The following is a 13,797-nucleotide window of genomic DNA, read 5'->3' as shown; positions in this document are numbered from 1 at the left end:
GTAAGTGATTGTTCAACCAGAAGATGTCCTAGTCTCAGGACATACATTGATTTTTCCCGTGTTGATTCTTCAGATCCTTTCCTAAACATATTTAAAGGACATTTGAGAGTTTAAGTGGTCAGTGCACTCACGCTAGGACTTTCTCAGCTGTTTGTTTTTTTCCTGGGGTGAGATGAAAGATCTACGCCTCAATCAGTTTTTCCTGGCTTTGTGCTTCTGCCCCACACTTGAGACCTTCTGCCAAAGTAATTATCCTTCCACCCTAGAAAGGCTAGACCAGGGGTTCTCATAACAAATTTTTTTTGGTGGCCTCAGCGTGCAGCTACCAACTCTTGTTATGGCCGCTCTGACAAATTTTCCTAAAATATTTAATTAACCTTAGGACAAAACAAATAAATATGCACATATACATGTCCAAATTATTTTAATTTATTTACGTAGGGTTTTTTTGCAGACTCAATAATAAAAATAATGTACCATTGTATTTTGGAGCCTCTGGCCCCCACTGTCTCTTCCAGTTCCCTACCCATTGCCTCTGGCTCCTGCTGCCTCTCCCCCACCCATTCCCCAGGGCTCCCCATCGCTGCTTCCCCATCCATTGCCCCGAGCTCCACCCTAAGCTCACCCTGCTCCTTGCCTCTTGACCATGGTGCCCAGTAAGGCCGGCCCTGCTGAAACGTTGCTGTCCTGGGCTGAAGGCCAGACCTGGAGTCCCACAGCTGGAGCTGGGGTGGGGAGGAGGCTGAAGACCAGAGCCTCCTACCCCAGGGGCTAGAGCCCAGAGCCCCCTGCAACTAAAGCTGGGGTGGGGGGAGGGAGAGAGACTGATGCACAGAGCCCACCGCAAGAGCTGTAATGCTGCAGGGAGGGAGGGTGAAGCCTGCCCCCGGAGCCTCCAGTTGAAGTAGGGAACAAGGGCTGAAGCCCACCTCTGGAGTCCTGCAATGAAGATTGGGGGGAGCGGTGTGGGGTGTTTGAAAGCAGAGAAGGTCTGCTGCTTTGTCCCCTCCGCCATCACTGTCCAGGAGGCTCTTGTGGCCACAGGTAAACCCCCTGGTGGCTTCATTTGAGAAACGCTGGGCTTGACATAAGACTCTCTTTCTAACCATACAGAATAATTATTGTTCAGGGATGCAAGTCGTTCCCTCCCACAGGGCTAAAGCGTGTTTAAGCCATGGCATTTGTCTCTTCTGTAAATTTGGGGAGCAAAAGATAAAAATAGGAAATCAAACCTTGATTTTTATCTAAGGGAGATTGTCACAGGGTAGCTGGTCCATGTGAGTAGAACTGGGCCCAGCTCCCTGCGGAGGAGGGGGTGAACCCATACAAGCCAATAAAGGGGACTGGGCTACCCCTGGGCCTAAAAAGGGTTGCCACAGGGCAGGAAATGGGAGATGGAAGACAGTGTGATTGGGACTAGCTGTGCCTGGGGTAGCCAAGCCATGGTGGGGTGGAGTGGAGTGGAGCAGAGCAGAGCGAACTCCTTTGTGGAGTCCCTAGAGCAAGGTGCCAGCAGCCCTGGGCTACTGTTTCATTCAGGTGTGTCTACACAGCAACTAGACACCTGTGGCTGGTCCATGCCAGACAACTCGGGCTGTGGGGCTGTTTCATTGCTGTATAGACTTCCGGGCTTGGGTGAGCTCTCTGACCCTCCCACCACAAAGGATCCTAGAGCCCCGGCTGCAGCCTGAGCCCAGAAGTCTACACAGCAATGAAACAGCCCCACAGCCCGAGCCCTGCAAGCCCAGGTTTAGCGGTGTCTAGTTGCTTTGTAGACATGCCCAAGAGAAAGGCGAGAGCTAAAAGACTTGTTTTCTGTTTGTTTACCTGCCTCAGTATCGAGAATAAACCTTATTAAAGGAAACTGGGCCTGGCAGTGAGTGTTTAGAAGTTGGGGAGAAGCCCTGCCCTGTGACAGAGAGAGACTCAATTCTATGCACAGAATTTCTGCTAAGCAGTTCCCATTAGCACTAATAAGAGTTGAATAGTTCAAGTTCTTTGCTTTGACAGAAGCTTAGATTCTAGTCCTAAATTAGAACTGTTCCAGCCTATTAGTAATGCAGAAAAGGCCACCACTTTTTTACTTTTTTTGTACTTCTAATCCACTTGCAAATATATCTTACAGAGAATTAAGGAAATTATTCTTCCCCTTTACTTAATGAGCCATGTAAATTATAGGGGCACTGACAGATAAGTCCTCCATTTGAATTTCCCTCTTTAAAGTACATATTCTGTTTTAAAATACTGTATCTCCCCATAGTGGAAAAAGCTGCCAGCCCACCCAGATAGGCTACAGCATTATTAAAATCTCAGCTTCTAGGCTGGGCAACTCACCAAAGCCAGGACGTGTGCCCATCAACACAGTCCCTTCATTCTCCTTGTTGGCTTTATTCTTTTTGCAGGCAGGGGACTGAAATGATAAAAACCCTGGTTCCTTTCTGAGTGTTCTGATCAGGTCAAAATGGAATGTTTCAACCTTATCAAAGTGCTTCATTTTGATTTTTTTTCAAAAGGACATTTTATCTAAATTGACACATTCCTGACAAAACTGCATTTTCCAATAGAAAACTCTTGTGTCAGAAACTTTTCAATCAGCTCCAGCTGGAAGGTATAGATTGAACAGATGATATAGGTAACAGTTCTGCACTGGCAGGGAGATGAACCGGGTGGTTAGATAGGTCTTTCCCATCTCTGATTTTGATGTTTCTGCTTAAAAGGGTGCTGAGAAATATATTTTTGGAAGATAATGAAATAAAATTATCCCAAGAAGAACAATATATTTTCATCTTACTTACTTGGAGTTTGAGCCTATCAGGCATAACAATAATCACAATAATAATGATAATGTATCATTGTTACAGAATCATTAAATGTAAATCTTGTCAATGCAAATGGTTGATGGTAACAGGTGTATAGTACATTTTAAAGTGAATATGTATAATTCCATTCGTTACAAAAGTGCTTGAAATCACTTGATTACTGCAAACCTTCTAGGCCAAAATCTCTTTAAAAATGGAGTTGCAGTAGATATTTCCAGTTTAAGGAACAGTTTTGAAATCTCACTTCTGTATATTTTATGTTTGAAATCTGTTTATCAGAGCCAAGGTTTCTGGTACCTTTGGATGTTCTGTGTTTAAAAACAAAGGAAATTCAAATTCTGTGAGGAAACCTTCCTTGGTACTCAGTTATTTTGTTTTTTAATGGTGTGCTGTGATTTCAAAAGCCTTATGTCAAGGAAAACTAGCAGAGTGGAGCTGCCTATTCATTGCTGCAGTCCTATTGCTACTGTTAACAAGGGGGCATGACAGTTCTTTAGATAAAGCTGCCTATTACATCATTTGACAGAATCCTTCCTGTGTGGATGGAATTAAATTAATGAACAAAGGATAGAAGGGTAATGAAATCTTAGCATTAAATATCATTCTATAGGCAAGACATCAATGTGTGGTTGACCCATTGAGGTGAGATGGTATTCAGTCCACCTGTGACAAACTCACTTCTCCACTGGGGAAAATGGGTCACCTGACCACTGGTCACATGATGTTCAGTCAGGCCTTTTATAAGGGAGATAGCTGAGGGAGAGCTGGAAGTCTGGGAAGCTGTAGCTGGCTTGAGGAAGCAGCCTCAGGAAGCAAGATTGGCTTCTGCAAGGAGTGAGAGAGACTGAACTGAACCCAGCTGTGAGAAGGAGGGCCAAGGACTCTTGGTTCCCAGGAAGCAAGACCATTGGGATTATAACCCAGCTCCAGGAAGGAGGGCTTGGGGACTCCTGATGCAAGGGGAGAAAACTGTTTGTTTGAACTGTGGAACCAGTGGCCGGCTGGGTGAAGCTAGCGTGGAGTATTCATGTGTGTATGGACTAAATAAAGTGGACCCCACCCAGAAGGGGAATGCTTTAAAATAATACGGACTGTGTGAATTGAGAGGGAAACTAGGGCAGTTTACCTGCAGAGCCACCCCCTAGCCATGAGGGGGCTCTTTCCAGGCAACCAGCCAGTTACACTGGCATTGGCTGAAAAAGCAGAATTGCCGCTTCAGCATGGTAATATAGGAACTGCCCTTTAACTGTAATTTATTAAAGGATGAATAAATAAATAAATGAAGTTAGAAAAGATTAGCTGCTCATAAACAGTGTAGTTTATAGCATCTTTCTTGGGAGTTATTTTAAATCCTGTTGCTAGTCTTGATTGATTTAACAGCTGGCAACATATGTGCTGAGCTTCAGAGAAAAGGCACCATTATCATTTGTTTCAAATGACTTATTAGTTTCAAAATAAAAAGTGTAAACCGAGGAATATGAGAGCGTTGGAGCAGTGAGTAAATAAATGGATGGGAATTTGTTTTAATAATCTTTAAATGCTATGTTTGTTTATAGTTTTTTGGCAGATACCAACTTATTTTTCTGCATCTCTTCCGTTCTAATTCATAGCATGTCTTTAAAGGCCATAATCTTATTTTTCAGTCTGTCACCTTTTCTTTCTCTTTTAAAAAAAAAAAAAAATGAAGGAAGAATAAGTTAGTAGATAAATATAGATAAAATCCACAGATTAAGTCCCTCAAGCAAAAACAAATACTGCAGCCCCTGAGAGAGAGCCACCATTCATTTATAGAGAACATAAAAGAAAAAAACATCAAATCAGCCGAAGCAGAGTGTACATGGTCATTCTGGTTTTTATCAGCTTTTACATCACCATTTCAAATAGAAATGGCCAGGAATCTTCCAGCAATAATTTTCTGACCAAAGTACCCTTTTCACAAAATCAAAATTTTCTATGGGAAAACTTGAATTTTGCTATCAAATATTTTTTTTTCATTGGGAAAATTGAAATGGCTTCCACGCATGCATTTGGGAAGTTGCAGCCAGTCTGGGAGGAAGGCAGAGAGCCTAGGCACTCATCCTCCAACAGGAGAAAGTGAAATTTACAAGAGCCTTCTGGTGGGGAGCTGGAAGGATGAAAAATTGTTTCAGTTCTCCCCAAATGGAATCTTCCTGAAAATCCTTTCCTGTGGAAAAATTTTACATTTAAAAACAAATTTTTTTGTACTGATTTAGGATAAAAAATTTCAAAAATGTGAAATTTTTCACATGAAGGGATTTCCATTTTCAAGCCAGCTCTAATTCCAAAGAAACAAATGTCAGCAGCAACCCATACCATTCCTTCTATTCTCATCCAGCCAATGTAAGAAATTACCTGAGCAACCATGTTCAAATATAATTTTAAAAGCTTCACCCAAATTCCACTCATTAGATCTTTCTCAGAAATGTTGTCATATGGTATCTTTTTCCTTGCAGTGCAGAGTAAGTCCTGTTAACAAATAGTCTTGCCAATTGTCTTTGGGGTAAAGCCATCTGCTCCTGGGGGCTTTTACAGAGCTGAGTTCCAAGATCAAATGTTGTTCAGTACAGCAAATGTTTATACAAAGTAGAAGGTACTGCAGATAACTGACTATTGTGGCCTATCTGTAAGTTCAAATCTGGATGGTATTTTTCCAGTGTAACTCAAATGTTCAGTAATGTCACAAGAGCCTAAAAAAGCTTTTTCAAACCATTGGCTTATAATTTTGACATGTTATTTACTGGAATGTTACTGGGTGCATTTTGGTGGTACAGTAAGCATAAAATTGAATTGCTCAGGGAACAAAAAAAGCACCACCATCTCATGTACTTTCATTATGTTTATAGCATTCTGTCACAGCCACATGTATGCAAGAAAAAAATGACATCTCTATTTTGGTAACATAATTCAATCTATAATGGAAATGAAACCTCTGTTATATTTGTTAGGCTTTTTCCTCTCAACCTTTTTTCTTTTTTACATTCAGTTCTGACTTCTCAATCATCTTACTAAAAACAAGGATAATTTTATATCCATTAATTGTTTAAAACATATTGAATAAAAGACTGATGAGAATGCTGCATCACTGCCAATTATCTAAATTACGGTTATAGTAACTTTTAACTGTAGCACATATAATTAAAGACATTAATAGATAATAGCAAAAGGTATTGTATTAACATATAATGCATGTTGGAATTCCATGGCTTTTGTTTTTTCCCTCTCTGCAGCCAGTACAAGGTTTTGACTATGCCAAGCAACATTTAGGTCAGCAGGGAGCTGAAGATGAGGTTTTACCTGTGACTCAGGAAACTGTAGTGCTACCACTTCCAGTTAGAGATGCTCCTGCCTCCCAGGAGAGAGAAATTGCTCAGGATGGGAGCACCATTAAAACTGCCAAGTCCAATGAAACAAGAAAAAGGTATGTACTGACAAACTTCAGTGGAGGTCTGGAATGGGCTGGATGCTGCTGGCTGTTGACGAAACAACAGTGAGGGTTGCACCCATGCTGTGTCCGCAGCATATGGTTCCTCTGCAGAAATGCCTGCCACATGGTAATATTTTGCACCATATATGTAAGATTGCTAAAGAACACAGGATAATATGAAGTGAAGCTTTAGCAGACATTTTTACATGTGTAACTAGTTAGAGATGAGTTGAAAATTGACAACATACAAACTAGTGATGTGCTAGGGATGGGTCTGAACCAAAGCCCTGGATCTGAAGTTTGGAAAGGCTCCATCTGAACCTGCCTCTGAATTTGGCAAATGGATAGTGGGACAGATGCTCAGTTGATGTAAATTGGCATAGCTACATTGACAATTTATATCATCTAAGGATCTTTCCCCCTCTCTTTAATAAAGGCTGAACAGAAAACCAAATAATGCCTAAATAATATTATCATGTATCAGAGTCCAGAGCACATGCAACAAGATCATGAGAATCCAGTGCTCGAATCCAGTGGATTGGGATGCTTGAGAAGCTATGTAGAAATTAGGTATTTCTCAGATTCCTTCATAGTGAATGAATGGGGTCACTTAAATTCATTTTACAACTGAAGAACATGAGAATTTTTTATATTGAAATTTTCTACTGAAGGGAATAGAGTAAATATAGATCTGTTATTTTAGCAATGAGAATAAAGACTATCATTAATGTCCGTTTCACTGAAGTTATAAAATTCTTGCTTTTTAGGCTGTTTGTTCAAAGGGAGGCTATTTGGATAGTGCAGAGAACCTTTGTAGGAAAGTAAATTGCAGATTATTCATTTTATTTTATACTTGCCAATGAACTCTACCAGATTTGCTTCTTCAGAAATACCTAGAAAACTCAGTATGATTAGAAAACGTAGAAGTTTCTGACTTCTACATACAGATAAAGGGGTTTGTTAACATAATCACTTTGGTAATTGTCTCTTACATAATAGATTATCTTGGAGGAGGCTATTCAGAGATAGTATACATAGGTAAACCGGTAAAACTAGGTTTAAAAAAAAGCCCTTCTTGGTTTCTAGGATTAGTTTGCTCTTCTTGTCTAAGATCCTTACGGCTTTTAGAGTCAGTGATGTATGAGGTATGCTGTGTACAGATCACAGTGTTTGTTGCAGAGCACAGGAGTCAGGTTATCCAGCTAATATGAAATGAATGGTACTTGTCCTTTTTAAAGTCTTCAATTATCTGACACAATGCCACCTAGGAGATTATCACTGTAACAGCTGTAACTGCTGGTGCTATGCTCCTAAAAGATAAGTCTTGTCAGGGGCTGTTATTTAAAGATGTTTTTCAAGCCTCTTTGATTCCTGACTCTCACCCATGTGTAAACACACACAGAGTTTAGCTCTCCCCATTAATATAAAAAAACCCTCCAATAATTGCTTTGGACATATGCAAAATCCTCTTGAAGAAGAGCTCTGTAAGCTTGAAAGCTTGTCTCTCTCAGCAACAGATATTGGTCCAATAGACGCTATTCCATCACTCACCTTGCGTCTCTCCAAAATCCTTTGGTAATTGATCTCTGCATTCCTAAACAAATTCTCATCACCAAACTTTTTTACTGGTTCAGGAATTCACTGGAAAACGGTTCCCACTGTTAGGTGGGTTAATATACAGTACTGTTGTAATGCCTTTCTGGGCAACTGTAGCTCATTTTACTCAGGTAGGCCTATTGACTTCAGTGGGTTACTTGTATAAGTAAGGTGAGCAGGATTTGGCTCTTTGTGATCTCTAGCAGGTGGCAAGGGAACTGTGTTCAGTGGCTTGTGAAAATGAAAAATATTCCATGACCATCTGTGAGATACTTGCAATTTCATTCCAGGCCAATTCACAACCTGGCAAGGTCATGTTGTATCAGATTTTCATGAGGTGGCAGTTATCTGATCAGAACAGACACTTTGTGGTTATAATTGAACTTTGAAAGAAACTTTGAAATTTTGGCTCAATAAACATGTTTCTTTTTAAAAAGAGGAGCTCTTAGAAGCTCTGTGGTGGCAGAAGCCATCCTGCAAGGACAGCTGCCCTTATTTGTTTCTCCAGAGCCTACCCCCTTCCCACTGGCAGCATGGTTCCTTCAAATCTTGGCTGGCCTGTACCCTTCCCTTCTCCTGCCCTAACTGCCTGTATATTTCCTCCCTGTGAGTCCTTTTTAAGACTCCTACTTAGTCACCTGTCTTTATCCTGCTTAGGGAATTTCCACTCTATCCAAATCCACCAGCTGCCTGCTGAGGGAAGTTGTAAAGAACAGTTTTTCCTTAGGATGCAGTTACTCTCTTGTTCTCCCCAGGCAAGGCCCATTTGGGTGCTGATTGTTAAAGACTATCAGCTATGGTCAGCCCTTTATCATTACACTTTGAAATCTTGGTCCAGCATGGAGGCAGAGACCACAGAGAACACAACAAGCCCCCCACCTTCAAAATGAAGTTTGCAGTTTGATAGAGATACAGAGAGTTCAGAATTGCACAACTTATGAATTCTGCATGAGGACAGATCCCCAAATTGTTAGAGTGCATCAGACTTATTCTGCCTTCTTTTGCCCTCTGTAAGGAGAATGTTTTCTGAGACTGCCCCTTCTCAACACCTCTGATTCCAACTCATGTCCATGGTTGTGGCGATAGCAGCTTCAATATATTAAGCAATTCAGACAATGACAACAAACATGATGGCCGTGTAAATGATGTTTCACTGGGAGTGCCCGCAAAAAGTGGCACTGGCTTGATAGTGTGATGTTCAGAGGGAGAAAAGGAGAGAGAGAGTAGGTGTGGGTCTGAATTATGGCTGTCAAAAACAAGGCTGAACTGGGTACCTTATTCCTGGTTCATTATTCAAAGGCCAAAATTATTTTAAAATGCATTAATGTAAGATTAAACTTTATCAGATCAATATGACGGAATGTGATAAATTACTAATTACTTAGTTTTTTAATTAAGGAGCTGGGTTTTGACCGGCTGTACATAACAAAATAAGTTACCCCAAGTGACACATCCCTGTGACCATCATACTGTTCTGAAGGAGCTGAAATAGCCCAAAGCTTTGTTCTTGTGCAAAAAGCTGCCCCAGTACACCCTCACCCCACTTCCATCTTGTACATGGGGTCTGAATAAGGAGTAGGGATTTGACTGGTTGTCTGTGACAAAATACATATTGGGTCATCCCAAATGATACATGCCTGTGACTGATTTTTTTGTTATGAAGAGATGAGGATATACCACTCCCAGAGGTGAACCTTCATTTCTGGTCGGATAATATATTATCCAACTCCTATTTTGTGTTTTTGTTTTTTTTAGTAAACATACAATATGTATGTAAAAATCAACCAAAAAGCAATATTTACCCGTTTGATTATTTAATAGATAAATTAGTAATTTAAGTTTTTGATGACTGAATGTGATAATGTGATGAAATTTCTAAAACTAATCTTGCATTGATGTATTTTTAAATGTCATGTGGTAGTTAGTCATAGTATATTGTATTTATTCTATAGAGGTTCTTTTATCATGCTACAGTAACTGATTGCTTTCCAGTAGTGCATTAAACAATGTGACTACACATCTGTCATATGGTGTTTGTTCTCTCATCCTCTCCCCAGGGACAGAAACATATGCAGAGGAGTGTCTTGTTTTTGCAGGTTTTAGATTTATATTTAAATAATAAAAAAAAAACACAAGTTGCTATGTGTTAGAAGGCAAAGAAAAGAGCCTTGGAGCAGAAGGTGGTAAGGTTTGTGATGGGAAAGTTCATTTTACAGTCAGGGACTGGCCCCCAAGAAAGTTCTTTCAACTGTACAGACAAGCTTTACCTTATTGTAGAGAGTTCCATTGTGTCTAAGGAGCAGAGTTATTAACTACACACAGTCTTTGTTCTGGAGCTTAGGAAGTCTTTTAGATATCCTGGGCCCAGGCCATTAAGCACCTTCAAGATAGGGACCAAAACCTTGAATTCAATTCAAAATTCTATGGGAAGCCAGTGTAGGGAGTGGAGGACGGGAGTGAAGTGTCAGTGGAAGCCTGCATGGCGGAGGAGATGTTCTGCAGTGTTCTATATTACTTGGAGTTTCCTAAATGCTGAAGGCTTCATGCCTAGGTATATTGCATTGCTGCAGTGCAGATGAGAGATGATGAAAGCATGAATAACTAAGGCCACGTGATTTTCTGCTAGAATGGGATGGAGTCTTCTACCCAACCAGAGTCAGCAGAAGGCATTACTCACACCTCTTGCTATGTAAGAGCTTAGCGTCAATGAGGAAATTAATTATATTCCTATCGTAACTCATTTGTAACTGAAGCCCATATCAGTTCGTCCACTATGTTGCCTGGGATTGATGTCAGGCTAACCGGCCTATAGTTCACTAGGTCAGTGGTTTTCAACTTTTTGTCATTTGCAGACCCCTAAAAGATTTCAAATGGAGCTGTTCAAATGGAAATCTTAGACATAGCCTACGGTCCCCCAGGGATCTGTGGACCACAGGTTGAAAACCACTGACCTAGATCATACCGCTTCCACTTTTTGAATATTGGCACAATATGAGTTCTCTTTCAGTCTTCTGTAATTTCTCAGGATTCAAATATTCATTAAAAATTAACAATGGTGGCCACAGCTCTCCAGTGACTGAGATGTGGGCAATTGTCAACAGGGTCAATAGCCCAGGGTCAGAGGCTAGATGCCAGAGCCAAGGGTCAGAGAAGAAGTTGGGAATTGGAGCTGAGGGTGAGAACTAGGTATCTGGGAGCGAGGCAAGGCAGGAGCGAGGCTGCGTCCGGGTGCAAGGCTGGGAACAAGTAGGTGCAGCCATTGGCGAATGCTTTGAGCAGCCGCTGAACTGCTGCTGCTGGCTCTAAGAGCTGGTCCACTGACTGTGCCAACAAATCAGGAGGTGCAGCCAATTAGGTTGCCTACTACAGGCCAGCTGTGCTCGTTAGGTTGTCTGGAGACTGTCTCTGCTGCAGGCCCTGATGCCTAACATCCTTAGCCAACTCTTAGTACACTTGGGTGCATATTATTAGGGCCAGCTGTTGGGCTGGAAAGTAGTATGTCAGCCTCATGTGATACAAATACAGAACAGAAATATTTATTGAATAATTTCTGCATCACTATTAAGCATTTTCCCATCTCCATCTAGTAACCTGCCTATAGACGTATGCCACTGCTAGTATTTCTTTAGTTCTTACTATTCTTTAAAAACTCCTTATTGTCCTTAGCTCTGCCAGACAGAGATTTTCCCTTATGTCTTTAGATACCCATATTGATTTTCTACACTTCGTAACTTATAATTTATGCTGATTGCTATCTATTTCCTCTTTTCTCCTATATTGGTTTTTTATTTCTAATTGCTGCCTCCACTTCCACACTGAACTAGGATGGACTTTTATGCAACATGGATGTTTTGCTTGATTGTGGAATTGTGCTTTTTTGTTCATTTAATAAACTCTTCTTTAGCAACTCCCTTTTTTCATTCAATTTTTTTCTGTCTAAATCTCTTCACCACCCCCAGTCAATTTCATTCATAATTTTCCTCAATTTTGAGAAATTAGCCCTCCTGAAGCACCAAGTATCTAGTTACTGGTTGGTCCTGTCCTCTGTTTGCCCAGATTGAATGTAATCACTTGTTTACCAACATCCAATTCAGTGATTAATACATCCTTATCTGTCATAATGAGGACCAAAATGGTTACTTTATGTTGGGTGCAGTACCTTCAGTGTTAGAAAATGATCATCTATAACTTGTAATAAGTGGAATGATGTTTTATTACTGGCTACAGTAGACCTCCAGCATATGTCTCCCAAACTGAACTCCTGCCTCCCCCCAATAACAGTAACATTTCTGTCAACACATCACAGACAGGTTCTTAAGGAATAACTCTACATGGTCTCTGGCTTGATTCAGTGGCCTGTAACAGACCCCTACCGAACCCTGTCCTTTGCTTTGTTAGTTAGCACATTGATTCAGATGGATTTATGATCTTGTGGTTCTGAGTTATCAATAACTGTCAAGCAGGTGTCTATAAATGTACAATGCCACCTTCCCATACACACCTTTTTTACCCACTCTATTCTTCCTATACAGGTTATAACCAACCATGTGAATTGTCCCACCAGGTTTCAGTAGACCAGTTATATCATTTTTTTTCCTCATAGATGAAAATTTCCAATTCTTACTTGCTATCTAGACTTCTCACAGTGGTATATAAGCAGTTGAAAAATGTATTCTCTGCTCATTCTTTGCCACATCAGTTTGATTAGTTCATGGCATCTTGAGTTTGAGATGCCTTCTTAGCACCCTCCCCTTGAGTTGGTAGTTTAATGCCTTCCTAGCTGTTCTATCTAGTCTCCAATCAAGAAGGTTAGCCCCTACCTGTGAGATGCAGGCCATCCCATTTGCACAGCCTCTTCTTCCACTGACATGTGATCCAGTGTTCAACTAAAGCAAAACCTTCTGCCTCACACACGTCATGCAGCCAACAGTTCATCTCCAGTATCTTCTGCCTTCTGCCTTACCTGCTTATTAGACCAGTAGAATCTCTGAGAAGATCACTTGAACTTCTCTTTTCTTCCTCTCACTTCCAAGGCGCTTTAATTTTCTATCATCTGTGTAGTTTCATGTGATGCCATATTATCATCAGTGGAGACTTGTCAGACAACTTCATAATCCTGTCTAGTCCCATCGTTACAAAACATATCCTCAGTCCAGGGAGACAACACACCATCCTATTAGCTTTGTGTCCCTTGCTGAACTTTCTGTTGACTCTTCTTAATATGGAGCCACTAGTGATGATTGTTTGCATTCTTAGGAGGTTTGAAGAAATTCTCTTGGTTGCTGCTTATTTCATACTGCAAAAATCCCCCTCAGGGGATTTCTATAGCTTTCTGTTTCATACCTACAGAGACAAGGTGTCCTGTAGTTGACTTGCTGAGTATCTGAAAATGTTTTGATCCTTCAAATTGAGTTGAATGCATCCTGTGTCTCTTTCCCCTCCTGGTTACAAATTGCCTGTCCACTTTGGTTTCTGCTCTCTCCTGTTCCCTTTTTGATGATATGTCCCCTTGTGGCATCTGTGGGAATGATTTCTGAGTCTGGTAGTCCAAGTCTTTGGATTCTCAGATGCTGCACAATGTTGCAACTTGTGCTTCCAGTTTATGTATCTTCTTCTCCAGTAGGGCCACCACCTTGCATGTCACACACTAGAAATCTATTCAGTCTTCCCACAGAAAGGAAAACATAGTTCAGGTCACAGCAATTGTTCTTTCATCATCTGCATCTGCTACCTGGTGTAGAGACATAACTAAAACAGGAATCAGACTTCCTCTCTAAACTCTGACTGAAACTCAACCAGTTTGCTGCTCCTGTTCACCTGGCAATTGACTAATATAATAAGCCTCACTGCTCAGCCCCCTTCCTCACAAACAGGGAGGGAATAACCATTCAGATGTCAAGCACTGGTTCAGTTCAAAGCCCACAGGGTCGAAGCAAC

General features: G+C 41.0%; 1 protein-coding gene across 1 annotated transcript in view; it reads left to right on the top strand.

The window, feature by feature from the left end:
* The window catches only part of KIAA1549L (KIAA1549 like), a 195,344-nt gene that overhangs the window by 130,484 nt on the left and 51,063 nt on the right, over positions 1-13,797 (top strand). The window contains exon 11 of the mRNA XM_067532099.1: positions 6,068-6,258. Within this exon, the coding sequence (XP_067388200.1) occupies positions 6,068-6,258 (191 nt within the window). The remainder of the gene's footprint in view (positions 1-6,067; positions 6,259-13,797) is intronic.

Source organism: Emydura macquarii, unplaced genomic scaffold (genome assembly GCF_026122565.2).
Source record: "Emydura macquarii macquarii isolate MOO-44397 ecotype Brisbane River unplaced genomic scaffold, CSIRO-AGI_Emac_v2 contig_3240, whole genome shotgun sequence".
NCBI classification, from domain to species: domain Eukaryota; kingdom Metazoa; phylum Chordata; order Testudines; family Chelidae; genus Emydura; species Emydura macquarii.
The sequence above is the reverse complement of the archived record's forward strand: the minus strand, read 5'-3'. Positions and strand labels throughout refer to the sequence as shown.